This window comes from Humulus lupulus, chromosome 1 (genome assembly GCF_963169125.1).
Source record: "Humulus lupulus chromosome 1, drHumLupu1.1, whole genome shotgun sequence".
In the NCBI taxonomy this organism is placed as follows: Eukaryota; Viridiplantae; Streptophyta; class Magnoliopsida; order Rosales; family Cannabaceae; genus Humulus; species Humulus lupulus.
In genome coordinates, this window is record NC_084793.1 from 11,448,489 (window position 1) to 11,463,927 (window position 15,439).

At 35.1% G+C, this 15,439-nt stretch overlaps 2 protein-coding genes across 2 annotated transcripts; both read left to right on the forward strand.

Annotated features, from left to right (window-relative positions):
* Window positions 1-3,764: 3,764 nt before the first annotated feature.
* LOC133780014 (AT-hook motif nuclear-localized protein 23-like) lies at window positions 3,765-5,643 on the forward strand. Its single transcript, XM_062219914.1, has 3 exons — window positions 3,765-3,771; window positions 4,289-4,356; window positions 4,552-5,643. The coding sequence occupies exons 1-3, from the start codon at window positions 3,765-3,767 to the stop codon at window positions 5,152-5,154; spliced, it is 678 nt and encodes a 225-aa protein (XP_062075898.1). The 3' UTR covers window positions 5,155-5,643.
* An 8,746-nt stretch (window positions 5,644-14,389) lies between these two features.
* LOC133780135 (uncharacterized) lies at window positions 14,390-15,245 on the forward strand. The gene is made up of 2 exons (XM_062220036.1): window positions 14,390-15,116; window positions 15,199-15,245. Exons 1-2 carry the CDS (start codon window positions 14,390-14,392, stop codon window positions 15,243-15,245), a joined length of 774 nt encoding a protein of 257 aa, XP_062076020.1.
* The last annotated feature ends 194 nt before the right edge of the window (window positions 15,246-15,439 follow it).

Here is a 15,439-nt window from a genome sequence, read left to right on the forward strand (position 1 = left end):
CAACCCAAAATGAATATAACAACATTCTTCATCTTCTAAAATTAGATTTATGTTTTTTCCAATTAATATTTTTTGGGAATTTCTCAAAATCCAAAATAAGATAACAAGCTTTAATTCTTCTTCTTCCAAAATGAATTTTCTAGTAATTATTTTCAAATAAATAATAATAAATTTGTGCATTGCCCAAACTTTCCGAAGTAATGTTTCTTCTTTATAATAAAAACAAAAGTTTAAAATAAAAAAATTAGTGGCATAAATATCTAATGTTTGCATATTGTTGTGAATATATACTTAATCATTTTTTTTTGCGATAAGTAACACCGAATGTTTTCATCAAAATTCGTTACTGTATGCTTTGTTGGTTTTGTTAAGTATTGACTCGGCAGACATGTGTCAATTTTCTATTGATTTATCCCATAATTAAAAAAAAAAGCATTTAAATTGATTTAGCCCATATATCATGCACTTGACACATGCCTTTTCAACGATGTATTTAACATAACTTACTATTGAGAATGTGTTTGCAATAAAAACTAATACGTTAGGGGCTAATTTTCCACAAAAAAACATGTTATAGATGAAGTTTCCAAACAAAATAATTGTTAGAGACCATCAATTCAAATAAAATATGAGTAATGAAAAATGTATTCTTAATTTGCAGACTTAAATTACACACTATAATATGCAAGTACTATATAATATATAATTATATTGTTAAGATTAATTATATATATTGGTGTGTAATTTGAGTGTACAAATTAAGAATACATTTATAATTACTCATAAAATATAATATAACTTATTAATGGTTGGACCCTTTACTTGTTAAAATTTATAAAACACTCAAGCAACTTGGAAAAATATTAATATGTCAATACATAATCTCACATCCTAATCATATTGCTAAAAGTAGTTCAATATAAAATCTTAAATCATATTTCTATATATCGTTTGCTAAATCAACAAAGATGACGACGAATATGAGAGCGGAAGCACTAAACTGAGACTACTGATGGAGATTGCACATAGGATTTAGATATTTTTATATAATATGTATTTCTATGAGAGAATGATCTCTTTTCTTCTCTCTTATTTAATAGAATTGCTGACAAAATAGAATGACACATATATATAAGAGACCACAACCCTAATTTATAATTAATGATTTCCAATTTTGCTAATTATAAAATTAAGAATTTACTTTTATATTTCCACATATTAAATCCATGACAATTTAATATCATATAATACATAATTGGTGACTTAATTTTGTATCATTATACACTGTACATCTTGTTGGTTGTTCATAAACTAGTATATATTTTAATCCAACATTATTTGTAAAGAGATGGTTGTTCATCTTGTTTAATATTAATTTGTCCTTTATTAACTACCACATCTCTAGGCTCTAGCTCTAGCTAGTACCACACTTATAAAAAAACCGCTGTTCATTAAGATTGAGCACTAATATTGCCCTGAACCTTTTTGTGTTATTGGAAATAATATAAAAAATTCGAGCACTAATAATTTATTGTCCACCATTGCTGGTCATTTATAACAGCGAACATTTAGCTCCAATTTTTATTTATTCTTAATCAAAGGTGACACAGGGAACCCTTGTTAGGATGGGAAATTCCTATGGAATCTCATTATTTCAAATTTAATATAAAAGGGATAAATTACATAAAAATTAAAATATTACATAATTTAAAATTCTAAATATTGCCCTGAATAAATTTTTTGTTTAAATTACTTTTAAACTTAAAAAATATATATAACATATAAAATATATAAAAATCAAATATGTGAGGATCCATGAGAGTTAATATCTCCATCTTTATTCTGTTCAACATTTAGAATTTGTCACATAAGTGTATATAATATTTTAGTGGAAAATATGTGTGCACTTATTATTACTCGCACCAAAATATAATTAAGGCTCGGTAGAAAATTGGAGGTTTTTTCAAGAGTATTGGAGATTTTTTTTTTTAAAGGTAAGTATTGGAGAGTTTATTCCACATATTCTGGAATATGTGTACATATTTAAAGAAGTAACAAAAGTAGTCAAGCAGCCTTGTATGTGAGTCTATATGTATAATATATATATATATATTAAAATATAAAAAAAAAGTAAGGATTCGATGTATTTTAAAATATAATAAAATAAGGACTCAGTGTACGTAGCATTTAAGGATCTCTCACCACTAGTTTCCGTCTGTGTAAATAATTCTATTATTTGAAGCTATTATATATGGTTTTCTACTCTATATATATTATATACTTAATCGACTATTCACTTCCGTCGTCTGAATCTTTCCACGTCATAACCATTCTTTTTAATGTTTCTGTACTTTACATAAACACACAGACAGATATATTTATATATTTATATACATTGGAGAACTGTATATTAGTGCTCAAATGATCATGACTATATCCTACTTTTGTGTCAGTTGTGTCAAAATCGATCACATACACACACATACATGTATATCATATTATTATAAATCAGAGTATAAGACCACCGAGTTAACAAAATCAACTTTTAACTATCATACCATGTATTTGTTGGTTCTATAAATATATTAATTTGGAGGTACTCTTTTGCCCGGAACATTAATATAATTGATGAAAAAGATAAGTTGTTGATCGATGAAAAAAATACACAATCAACTTTTATAAATTATAGGTAAAAGATGAATAAATCTTTTTTTTCTATAAAAAAATTATGTGGCAATTGAATAAAAATAAAATTAATTATATGGTCAAATTTATTATAAAAATACTACTTAAGGGTAAAAGTGAAATAATTTTATCATATATGTATGTCATATTTGATGAACAAAAGTTTTAGGAGATTTCAGAAAAAAAAAGTTTTTGGGTGAATTCATATTAAGAGAACTAGTTAGGGGGAAAATAAGTTTAATTTTGCTATTTAGGAGGTATTTAAAAAATAGGAAAAAGTGAGAGGACAAAAGCATATTATTATAAAAAATAAAGGGGCAGATTTCCTAATTATTTTTTGAAAATTTAAGAGGTGGATATATAATATCAAATTGTAATTTTATAATATCAAAGTGCTTGGGCCTCATCAGGCCTGAATGTGAAGGCCCTTTATTTTTGTGGCCCTAATAATATACAAAAATATGGATACATAACAGTAACTTTGTGGCCCAAATAATATATAAAAATATGGATAACTGCTTAGTATGTAAATGTTATTTTACAAAATGGTAAGATATCGTTACAAATTTGTAAATTTTAGTTACAAAGTTATGAATTTTGGTTACAAGAAAAACTGAATTGTTATAAATTTGTAAACTTTGTTTACAAAAGTTAAAAACTCAATATTTACAATTACGTCATTTCTGTATTTTTATATATTTTTTTTCTAAATTCCATATTTTCAGTATTTTTTTTTTTAAATCTTATTAGGTATTTCTGTAAACATCTCTTATTTCTTTTCATGTCCATCACTAAAAAAAATAAACTGAACTGATTTTTTTGTGCAAAATGACATGTCTTTATTATTTCAAGGATTACTTCATTAACAAACTATTTTAGAAAAATAAATATAACAAACATACATAATGTAGTTTTAAATATAAGAAACACATATTATCACTACCATAATGGTATATATATGAGTATACAAACATATAAATATAAAGAGAGAGAACTTGATTATATAGGGCAATTCTACAATTCCTCAGTTGGATTTGAAGGTTTTAGTCCTTCATCAAATCTAAGCCGCCCGATTGTTGATGGACGGTAAGATTGAGACGCAATATTGACAATTTGTTAAAATACACATATACCCCTTCATACCCCTCAGCAACCGGCTACGTGTTTCACTTTCACATATACCCCTTGACAGACTACAAGAGGAGAGATCTGAAGAATGTAAAGGTGGCCTCAAATGGCTCCAGAGACATGCTACCCCGTTCAGGAGGATGTAAAAACAGAGTTAGCTGAGGAACTATCCAAAATAAAGGTGGCAGAATCATAAGATTTCACTAAGCCAGTAAAGTTAGAGAAAGATGAGCAAGTACCGAACTTCGGACAATACGGTGTTCAAAATAAGACGTTTCCCATGCAAGCTCTCACAAAATGTGATGGTCTTCGATGCTCCCAAAGAAAAGATCATTGTTCTGTTTCTATATACATAATGCATGTATGGGCTTGTCAAATATGTCTAGATCTGGTTTCAACCATTTACCTTGGAGTGGTTTAACCTTTTAAAACTATCAATAGACTGTTCCTCAACAGTTTTTCTTGTAATGTGCAGAAGAAGATGACGGTTTGGAGAAAACAACTGCTTCAAAAGAACCAGGCATTGTTGACATAGACTCAGACGTAAAGGATCCTCAAACTTGTAGCTTGTATGGTCCCTATATATATATATATTTATATATATATAAATAATAACTGATGCATTACAAAGCTTTATCATGAAGCCATTTGTTTAGAAAATGATGGTTAAGATACGTGCTTTTATTTTTTTTTCCCTTTTTTCGAATTGTGTTTTCAAAATTGATATCCTTGTATTAGTTTTCCAATTCATGTCAACCGCAACAGTCACTCAACGTCGATGACAACGACGATGACGACGACAACAACAACTTTGAACCCCACTCAGGTGGGGGCTTTGATCTCATCTCGGGTCATCATCAAAACTCCGGTGATATGGCCTCACGCTACCCCAGAGGCCGACCACCTAGCTCGATGAACAAGCCAAAGTCATCGATGATCATCACACGAGAGAGCGCAAACACTCTCCGGGCCCACATCTTGGAGGTCGGAAGCTGCTGCAACGTCTTTGACTTTGTCGCCACCTATGCCCGGAAGCGGCAGCGTGGGATTTGTGTCCTCAGCGGAAGCGGCACCGTCACCAATATCACGTTTCGGCAGCTCGCCGCAGCCGGAGTCGTGGTGACCCTCCACGGAAGGTTCGAGATAATTTCCCTTTCAGGATCGTTGTTGCCCTCGCTTGCGCCACCGGGCGCCACCAGCCTCACTGTATTTTTGGCCGGTGGACAAGGTCAGGTGGTTGGTGGGAATGTTGTTGGAGCCTTAATTGCAGCCGGTCCAGCCATTGTGATAGCTTCCTCTTTCACGAACGTGGCATATGACTCATTTTTTGTTACATTTTAGTCATTTCATGTTACGTAATATATCATTTTAATTACATAGCTGCAGATAAAAATTTACGTAGCTAATATTGTAAATAAGTTTCAACTTCATACTAAAATGACCATACAACCCCAACTCATTATTTTTTGGGACTGACATTTACAATTATATCCCTTACTTTTCACAGTCAGACCAGCACAATTTTTCACATTCGGTTTACATAACCGATTCAACAAGTATAAAGTTTAAAAAAGAAAAACATCAAAATTGTTCATAGCATGACACTTGACAAAAAGTTTTGGGTCCCACTTATTGGACTAAATCCCGTGAGGGACTAAAGAATTTCTCGATTATATATATATATATATAATCAAAGAAATTTATTTTGATGAGGAATATAGGTAGCTAGCCAATGTTAGGAACTTGAGTGACGATGCCATAGTCATTAACCCAAACCCAAACTCTGAGGCAGCTGAAGTTCTCAGGCACCCCACTCCCTTCGACTACCACAATCGCATCCACATTACTGTTCTCTTCTTCTATCTTTTTTGCTGCTTCTTCCCCATTAGCTCCCACAAGCTCCGGCCACGAATTCTTTCCTGCATCCACAAATTCATTAATATTCACTTATGTATATATATATAAATACATACATTTATATATATATATAATATTAATTAGCTAACCTGTACAAATCGACATTATAAATCTTTTCCCTTGCTTTATGTCTGTAGATCAGTTTGTTTTTGTTTATATGTATAGTTTTAGTTGTGTCTATTTATAGATTTTAGGGACCGCCTTCCTCTTCAATTTAATTTCGAAATGTGTACACAAGTTATATATAGCCGAAATAATTGAACGAATAATTCCACCTAAATTAATTGAACTCTTTATATATATATATATATATATATATATATATACTCAACTTGTGTTAGGTTAATTTTTCGGGCTTATCCATATTCATGATACATAGTCATATATATACTAGGGATCATGTTCCATTCACGTTAATCTATATATAATGGAAATTGTTGACGTGTATCGTTTTCTCGTCAATAAAAGATAACTTTATTTCTGAAACTGAATTAATATATTATTAGTCCTACTATTCTGACTGTGCGTTGACATTAAGATCAAAATCTTGATGGAAATTATTGTACAAATATATATTATATTTATATATATATACACCAACTTGTATTATAATTGTGTTACGTATACGTGTACTCGTTAATTAATACACAAGTTGATCGATCAGAGTATTCATCAAGTTGAAAAATGGCCATGCCCATGCATTTGATCAAATTACTCGTATATATTCTGAGACGGCCAATCGAGACTATATATTTATATTTATAGTATTATCAATAATCAAGTTTTTCAGGTTCATCGAATATAGTAAATCATGTGAAGAAACAGCTATCTATCTAATCCTCATTTTGCTATCCTGGACTGCTCCTCAATGTATTCTAATTCACCTTTTCTATTTTTGCTTTACGGTTAGAATATCCCTCTGTTATGGGAATTGTTGTGAATTCTGTTTTGCTTTTTTGTCTTTGTGTAAAGCCACGTGGCTGTGTATAATGGGTGAGGTTGTACACCAGAATCATATAAATGATATTTTCTCCTCAGTCTCACATTGAGCTGAGTATTTGCCATTTTTCAATTTAGCATAAAAACGATCTTGGTATCAGAGCAAGGTTCACCGGCGACCCAGCATGTCGACAGGCAACTCTCAAACTCCACTGCCAGGTACTCCGGCGATCAACCAGCAGCCGAACCCAGCTGTTCCGATGTCGAATGGAGCAGGCACTTTTACGCATCCAGGAGGCTTCTCACAAAACCCATTTCAGAACTATACCCAGCCATTCACAACACTGAACCAACCCTTTTCCTTGAAGCTTGACCGAAACAATTATATCCTGTGGAAGACTATGGTGTCGACGATAATCAGAGGACATAGACTAGATGGGTTTGTCAATGGCAGTCGAACTTGTCCACCGGAGTTCATACCAGCCGATGCAACAGTCCAAGGCCAAACAAGTTTTGGAATGAGGCTTAATCCAGAGTACGAGCAATGGGTTGTTAGTGATCAACTGCTGATGGGATGGATTTATAGCTCAATGACCGAATCAATCGCAACAGAGGTGATGGGTTGCGGTTCTTCAGCGTCCCTGTGGAGTGCACTGGAAAATCTGTTTGGGGCACAGTCAAGAGCTAAGTTAGATGATACTAGAACTCTCATTCAGACTACTCGTAAAGGTAATACCCCCATGATTGATTATTTGAGACAGAAGAAGATGTGGTCAGACAGTCTAGCTTTGGCAGGAGACCCATACCCAGAAAGTCATCTCATTTCTAATGTTATTTCTGGCTTGGGTGCTGAGTATTTACCAATTGTTGTTCAGATTGAACGTAGTCATTTGACATGGCAGGAGCTGCAGGATATTTTACTCACTTTTGACAACAAGCTTGAGAGATTGCAGGCTCTTGGAGAGATACCCAAATCTGGATCTGGTCATTTGAGCAATCCTTCAGCTAACTTTGTTGCACGGCAACCAGGAAACACAGGAAGAGGTCGAGGTTCTTTTAATCCTGGTCGAGGAAGAGGCAGTTTTGGTCATAACTCAGATCGGAATGGTGGTTTTAGAGGACGAGGTGGTAGAGGTCGTTTTACAAACACCAAACCCACATGTCAAGTTTGTGGAAGGTATGGACATTCAGCTGCTTATTGCTATAATAGATATGATGAATCATATATGGGACAGGAACCAAGCTCAAATCGGGCTCCACAAGCTGGGGGTCACGCAGCCTTTATTGCCTCTCCAGAAATTGTTGACAATGACGCCTGGTATGCTGATTCGGGGGCGAGTAATCACATCACTTCAGCAGCAAATCATTTGAATAAGAGAACAGAATATGGAGGAAAGGAGAAGCTAACAATAGGTGATGGTAACAAAATTGACATTTCTATGATTGGAACTGGTTTACTGAAAATTAAAACAAATATTCCCTTAGTATTGAATGAGATGTTGCATGTCCCTAAGATTGCCAAAAATTTAATTAGTGTCTCTAAGTTGACCTCTGACAATGACGTATTTGTTGAATTTCATGCTGATTACTGTGTTGTGAAGGACAAGAGAACAAGGGGGACACTGCTTCAAGGGAATCTCAGTGATGGTCTGTACCAGTTGGATACCTCGTCAATTTTTTCAGCTCCTGTGCTCCACTCCAAACCGAGAATCAGAGGCAGAAAAAGTGACCAGAAAATAGCTGCTATTTCAGTTGTTCAAAAGGAAAATGTAACACGTTTACCTAGTGATGATGTTTTAGTTTCAAAAAATGATGTTTGGCACAGACGATTAGGCCATCCATCTGTTAAGATTTTAAAGCATGTTCTAAATGCTTCTGATGTATCTTTTTCAATGAATGAAAATCTTCATTTCTGTGATGCATGTCAGTTTGGAAAATCACATGCTCTGCCTTTTAAGTTGTCATCTAGTAGAGCAAAGAAAGTCTTGGAGTTAATACATACAGATTTATGGGGTCCATCCCCAATTGCTTCCAACACTAATTACAAATACTATATCCATTTCTTGGATGATTTTAGTAGATATACATGGTTGTTTCCATTAAGAACAAAAGATGAAGCTTTGGGAGCATTTGTTCAGTTCAAAAACCTTGTTGAAAATCAGTTTGAAAGGAAAATAAAGGCTCTTAGAACAGATTGGGGAGGTGAATACCAATCCTTTGCAAATATTGTGAAAGAAAATGGAATAGATTTTCAACACTCTTGTCCCCACACCTCAGCTCAGAATGGAAGAGCAGAAAGGAAGCACAGACATATTGTGGAGATGGGTTTGACACTTTTAGCACAAGCAGCTATGCCATTGAAGTTTTGGGTTGATGCTTTCCAAACAGCAGTCTATTTGATAAATAGACTTCCATCGTCAGTTCTGAGTTTTAAATCCCCGTTTGAAGTCCTCTTTGGTGAGAAACCTGACTACTCTTTTCTCAAAGTTTTCGGCTCTGCCTGCTTTCCTTGTATACGGCCATATCAAACACACAAGTTTCAGTTTCACTCACTGAAATGTGTGAATCTGGGTTATAGTTCTTCACACAAGGGCTATAAATGTTTGAGTTCTACAGGAAAGGTATATATATCAAGGAATGTCACGTTTAATGAATTGGAATTTCCTTTTAAGTCAGGGTTCTTGAATAATTATGCACCTGAAAAAGAGGTTATGATTCAAAATTCTGGGTGGTCCCAGATTCCTTTTGTACCGTTTTCTCGGGGTATATCAAACAGGAATCAAAATCTCTCCAGTCCACCATCTGTCTCACCTACGGTCCAATCCTACGAAGCACCATCACTACATGACCACGATACTCACACCCAGAATGAAGAAGGTGACCAAAATCATGCTGGGACCGAGATGCAAAGTCAGGAATTGGGTGAAATTCTTTCGGAGCCAATTGACCAGGAACGTGACCCTTCAGCAAAGCCAGAAAATGTTGTACAAAAATTACCCACTCATTCTATGGTGACAAGAGCAAAAGCTGGGATATTTAAGCCTAAAGTCTATCTCAGTTCGGCTAAATGGAGTCAAGAGTGGGAAGAGCCAAGAAGTATACAAGAAGCCTTAGAATCAAAGGAATGGACAAAAGCTATGAATGCCGAAATTGATGCACTCAAGAAGAACAAGACTTGGACTTTGGTTCCTCCTTCAGCTCACGTAAACCCAGTTGGATGCAGATGGGTTTACAAGGTTAAACATAACTCAGATGGTACAGTAGAAAGACTTAAAGCCAAGTTGGTTGCTAAGGGTTTTCATCAAAGACCAGGGCTGGATTTTAGTGAAACTTTTAGCCCAGTAATTAAAGCATCAACAGTGAGGATTATCTTGACTATTGCAGTATCAAAAAATTGGGAGATAAGGCAGCTAGATATAAATAACGCCTTCTTAAACGGCTATTTGGAAGAGGATGTCTACATGATACAACCACCTGGATATGAAGATACACAAAACCCAGATTACGTTTGTAAGCTTCATAAATCTTTGTATGGGCTTAAACAAGCCCCACGGGCATGGTTTGACAGGTTGAAGGAGACTTTACAGCAATGGAACTTTAAAAATTCAAAGTCAGACACCTCGCTTTTCTTTAGCATGACTGAGACCACTGTTATATTTGTGTTGATTTATGTAGACGATATTATAATTACAGGGAATAATGTTCAGAAACTCAATGAGTTTATTGTCAAACTGAACAAACATTTTTCCCTTAAGGATCTTGGTGCTTTGCATTACTTCTTGGGGATAGAGGTGTACAGAGATGATACAGGTCTTTATTTGACCCAAACAAAATATATCAGTGAGATTCTACATAAGTTTGGAATGCTGAATACCAGATCCTGTCCCACGCCTATGGTCACTGGCAAAGTTTTGACAAAAAATGATGGTGAGTTGCTGTTTAATCCAACCATGTACAGAAGTGCTGTAGGTGCTTTACAATACGTATGTCATACTCGGCCCGATATAGCTTTTACTGTGAATAAACTAAGTCAGTACCTACAATGTCCTACAACAACTCATTGGAGTGGAGTAAAGCGGGTGCTGAGATATTTAAAAGGTACAATACACCATGGGCTTCACCTAGCATATTCGGACAGGTTAAACATTGTTGGATTTTCAGATGCAGATTGGGCATGTTGCCCAGATGACAGGAGGTCAATAGCTGGATATTGTGTGTATTTTGGTGAATCTCTTGTGGCTTGGTCATCAAAGAAGCAAGCCGTGGTCTCTCGCTCAAGTACAGAATCAGAATACAGGGCTCTTGCACATGTTGCATCTGAAATTACATGGATCGAATCTTTGTTGAAAGAATTTAAGTTCCAGCTGCCACAGAAACCAATTACTTGGTGTGACAACATTAGTGCTAGTGCACTTGCTTCCAATCCGGTTTACCATGCAAGGACCAAACATATAGAGATAGATGTTCACTTTGTGAGAGACAAAGTGATGAGAAAAGAACTTGAGATCAGATACATTCCTACTGCAGATCAGATTGCTGACTGCTTAACTAAGAGCCTCACGCACTCACGATTTCAAATGCTTGTGGACAAACTCGGTGTGAAGGTGTCACCCCTTCGTTTGAGGGGTGGTGTGAAGAAACAGCTATCTATCTAATCCTCATTTTGCTATCCTGGACTGCTCCTCAATGTATTCTAATTCACCTTTTCTATTTTTTCTTTACGGTTAGAATATCCCTCTGTTATGGGAATTGTTGTGAATTCTGTTTTGCTCTTTTGTCTCTGTGTAAAGCCACGTGGCTGTGTATAATGGGTGAGGTTGTACACCAGAATCATATAAATGATATTTTCTCCTCAGTCTCACATTGAGCTGAGTATTTTCCATTTTTCAATTTAGCATAAAAACGATCTAATCACGTGCGCTAATTATTACAATATTGTTAGTTGAACTCGAGTTTCAACTAATAAAAAATCTAAAATCTCCATTCTATATATATTGTATATATATCTTCTATATAAACATTCTTATAATCCCAGATATACTTATCCCTTAGACACACAAGGCAAATCTAATAAATATATATATTAATATTTTGGAACTAATATGAAGTATTTTTAAGCTAACATTTATGAATATATATGCTTACTATATATATATAAAGGCTTACTATGGAATAATGTATAGTATTGATATAGGTACAAATAAAATGTGACTCATTTTAGAATACATAATTTTCGCATGGCTAATCCATAAAATATTTGTTAGCATGTATGCATGTATATATATAATTAATGTAATTATGATTTCCATTATAATTATTTTTTAAAAGCTTTGATATAAAAATTGTAATCAATATTATAGAAGAAAACATATATATATAACTTATTTTATATATTTTAGTTTTTTTTGCATAATTTGTCAATTATCAATTTTAAATAATTTTGTAACAAAAAGTTCTAATAAAGATAGAGAGGTTGGGGAGTTCTAAACTTTAGATTGATTTCCCAACAATAACAATAAAATACATTAGTTTGATTAGTGATCAGCCTTGAATTGAAGTAATCTATATATGGCGGCCAATTAATTTTACTTTATTAATTAATTAACTTGAATATATATAATTCAATTAAAGTTAGGGGAAAAAAAAAACATAAGGTATAGTACAACACCCAAATCTTGTGAAGCTATAGAACTATTAGATTTGAAATTTTTCCTGCGCTTTTTTTCTCTCGGTGTTTCTGCATCGGCGCCATGGCAAAGGGATCTAAGGTCGGGGGGAAGGGCAAATCGAAGAGCAATGGCAAGAGAACAGGTCCAACTTCTGCTGATAGGGTCATTAAAACTCGATCTATGGATGCCATTCCTGGGATCCAGGAATTGGAGATGTAAGAGGATGAGCAAGGAGCAGGGGAAGAGCGAATCTGTCATGAATCTACTCCAGCGCCTCAAACTAGAATCTGTACGAATGTAGAAGACTGGATATCGACTTCTAAGCAAGCTATGCAAGACGTCAATATGGGTAAGGCTGTGCCATCTCCGATTTTACAGTCTAACTATACTAATGTCATTTCCAGTGGAGCCAAAGAGACGGTTGTTACAGGGAAAGGTGTTATCAATCAGAAGAGGACTTCTGGAGTCAAAATTGATGTAGAGGATATAGCTGAGGAGGTGAATTTTTGGCAATCCTCTTTAGTCTGCTATGTGCTTGGTGCAAATCCACCAATCCGAATCCTGGAGGGCTTTGTGAGGAGATTATGGAAGGATCAAGTCGATAAGGTTGGGATTCTCTCATCAGGTATTTTCATCATTCGCTTTTTATCCATGGAAGTGAGAGATAGAATTTTGGATGGAGGCTATCTGTTTTTTGGGAATAAACCTCTCATAATGAAGGCCTGGAATCCGGTTGATGATTTTTCTAAGGAAGACATTGATTCAGTTCCAACTTGGGTTCATTTGGGAGGATTGGATATTAAATACTGGGGTGATAGGTCTCTGTTCAAGATAGTGGGGCAGATTGGGAAGCCAATTCAAGTGGATTCCATTACTAAAAACAGAGATCGCTTAGCTTATCCCAGAATTCTCATTGAAGTGACTATGACACAGGACTTTCCATCTCAAATCAGTTTCTTGAATGAATTTGATCAAGAAGTAGACATCTTCGTGGAATATGAATGGAAGCCCACTGTATGTACGAATTGCTCTGGCCTATGACACAAAGCTCAAATTTGCAGGAAGAGTAAGACTGTTAAGCAAGAATGGGTCCCTAAACAGAAGGTCTCATCACCTATTGTAAGAAAAGTTACTGTAGATGCAGATGGTTTTCTATTAGTTACCAAGGGAATCAAGATACAGGAACCTAATGCCATCTAAACGAGTGTGAAGAATAAATTTTGCCTGCTAGAGGGGGACCCTGAGATGGAGCTTTTACAGAGGAGGAATACAGTAAGAGAGGGGGGAGGACCCTCTGTACTAGATGGATAGAATCCTAACTTGGAATGTACGAGGGATTAACAGTCAAAATAAGCATAAGGAGATTAAGCATTTAATTCTGTCAAAGAAGGTTAGCTTGGTTAGTCTACTCGAGACAAAAGTGAAGAATAAAAACATGGGGTCTATTTACACGAATCTGTTTTCTTGGTGGTGTTTCTCTAATAATAACCCTTGGATTGATAAGGGTAGGATAATAATTGCTTGGAACCCGAGAGCCTTCTCTTTGGATATCAAGTTATGTACTACACAATTAATTCACTGTCAAGTACAGGTCCCTAATCGAACAGGAAGATTCTTGATTACCTTTGTATATGGTTATAATGATGCAGCCTCTAGGGAGATCCTATGGAATGACTTACAAGGATTGGCTGTGAATATATCTGTCCCTTGGATGGTGGTAGGAGACTTCAATGAGATTCTTTCATTGCATGACATAATTGGCAAAAAAAAGCTCCATAAAGATCTCAAGCAAATTTTCAGACTGTTTGACAGCTTGCCATTTGGAAGATTTGAAATTTTCTGGCTGCTTCTATACTTGGAATAATAAGCAGAGAGTAGATGAGAGGGTTTATTCCAAGATTGATAGAGCTTTAGATAACTCAAAATGGACTGATCATTTCCCTAACTCAGAGGCTGTGTACTTGCGAGAAGGGATATTTGATCATAGTCCAATTCTTGTTCATGTCACTCTGGAAATGCATCTGGAAAAGAAGCCATTTTGATATTTTCGGATGTGGAAAGAAGCACCCTGTTATGAAGATAAACTCCAGACCAGTTGGAACTTATCAGTTAATGGTACGCCAATGTTCCAATTAGTATCAAAATTAAAAAGGCTGAAACAGGTGCTAGTGAGCATAAATAGAGAGGGTTTTTCTGATATTCAACAGACAGAATTTAAGGCAGGAATTGTATTGAAGGAACTTCAGGAGCAATTGCAGAAAGTTCCCTTACATGACAGGTTGATTTCTCAGGAGCAAGTGATTAGAGAACAGTATATGCATTACCATAAAGCTTACATGAGTTTCTTAGCTCAAAAAGCTAAAGCTTCTTGGATGGCTAATGGTGATGAAAATACTCACATCTTTCATGCTTCCCTTAAGGCAAGGAGAATACAGAACAGAATATTGTCCATCAGGAATGAGGCAGGGATTTGGGTAGACTCTCCTACAGATATAACAAAGGCTTTTTTGGATTATTATAAAGGCTTGTTGGGGACAGCAATGGTGCATAGGAAGAAGGTGTCTTGGTCAATCATGAAGTTCGGACTAGTTCTAAATGCAGCTCTCATTCAGACTCTTTCAACAGATTTCTCAGCTCAGGAGGTTAAGAACGTGATATTTGCAATTCCAGGATTGAAAGCCCCAGGCCCAGATGGATATAGTAGTTACTTTTACCAGGATAATTGGGATTTGGTGGGTTCGGAGGTTACTACAGCTGTGCTATCCTTCCTTACTTCAGGTAAACTACTTAGAGAAATTAATAACACAAGCATTACACTCATTCCCAAGCATATTTGCCCAGATTCTGTGTGTGATTTCAGACCTATTTCCTGTTGTAATGTCATATATAAAGCTGCCTCCAAGTTGATTTGCTCAAGGATCCGGAAAGTGCTACCTGAAATAATTGCAGACACTACTAGAAATATAGGTTTTTACTTCGGTTTTTATAGTGAGCATACAAAAAAAGCGAAGTAAAAACCTTTTCAAACTCTTTTACTTCGCTTTTCAAATTGGTGCTCTGAAAAAAATTACTTACTACTTCGCTTTTTTAAAAAAACGAAG

What these genes read in the sequence shown, in the direction of transcription:
- LOC133780014 (XM_062219914.1), top strand. An exon ending in TTGTTGACATAGACTCAGAC is followed by an intron (nt 4,357 to 4,551) that starts GTAAAGGATCCT and finishes TCCTTGTATTAG; the next exon opens with TTTTCCAATTCATGTCAACC.
- LOC133780135 (XM_062220036.1), top strand. Translation starts at nt 14,390, where the DNA reads ATGTGGAAAGAAGCACCCTGTTATGAAGATAAACTCCAGACCAGTTGG. An exon ending in GCTATCCTTCCTTACTTCAG is followed by an intron (nt 15,117 to 15,198) that starts GTAAACTACTTA and finishes GTGTGATTTCAG; the next exon opens with ACCTATTTCCTGTTGTAATG.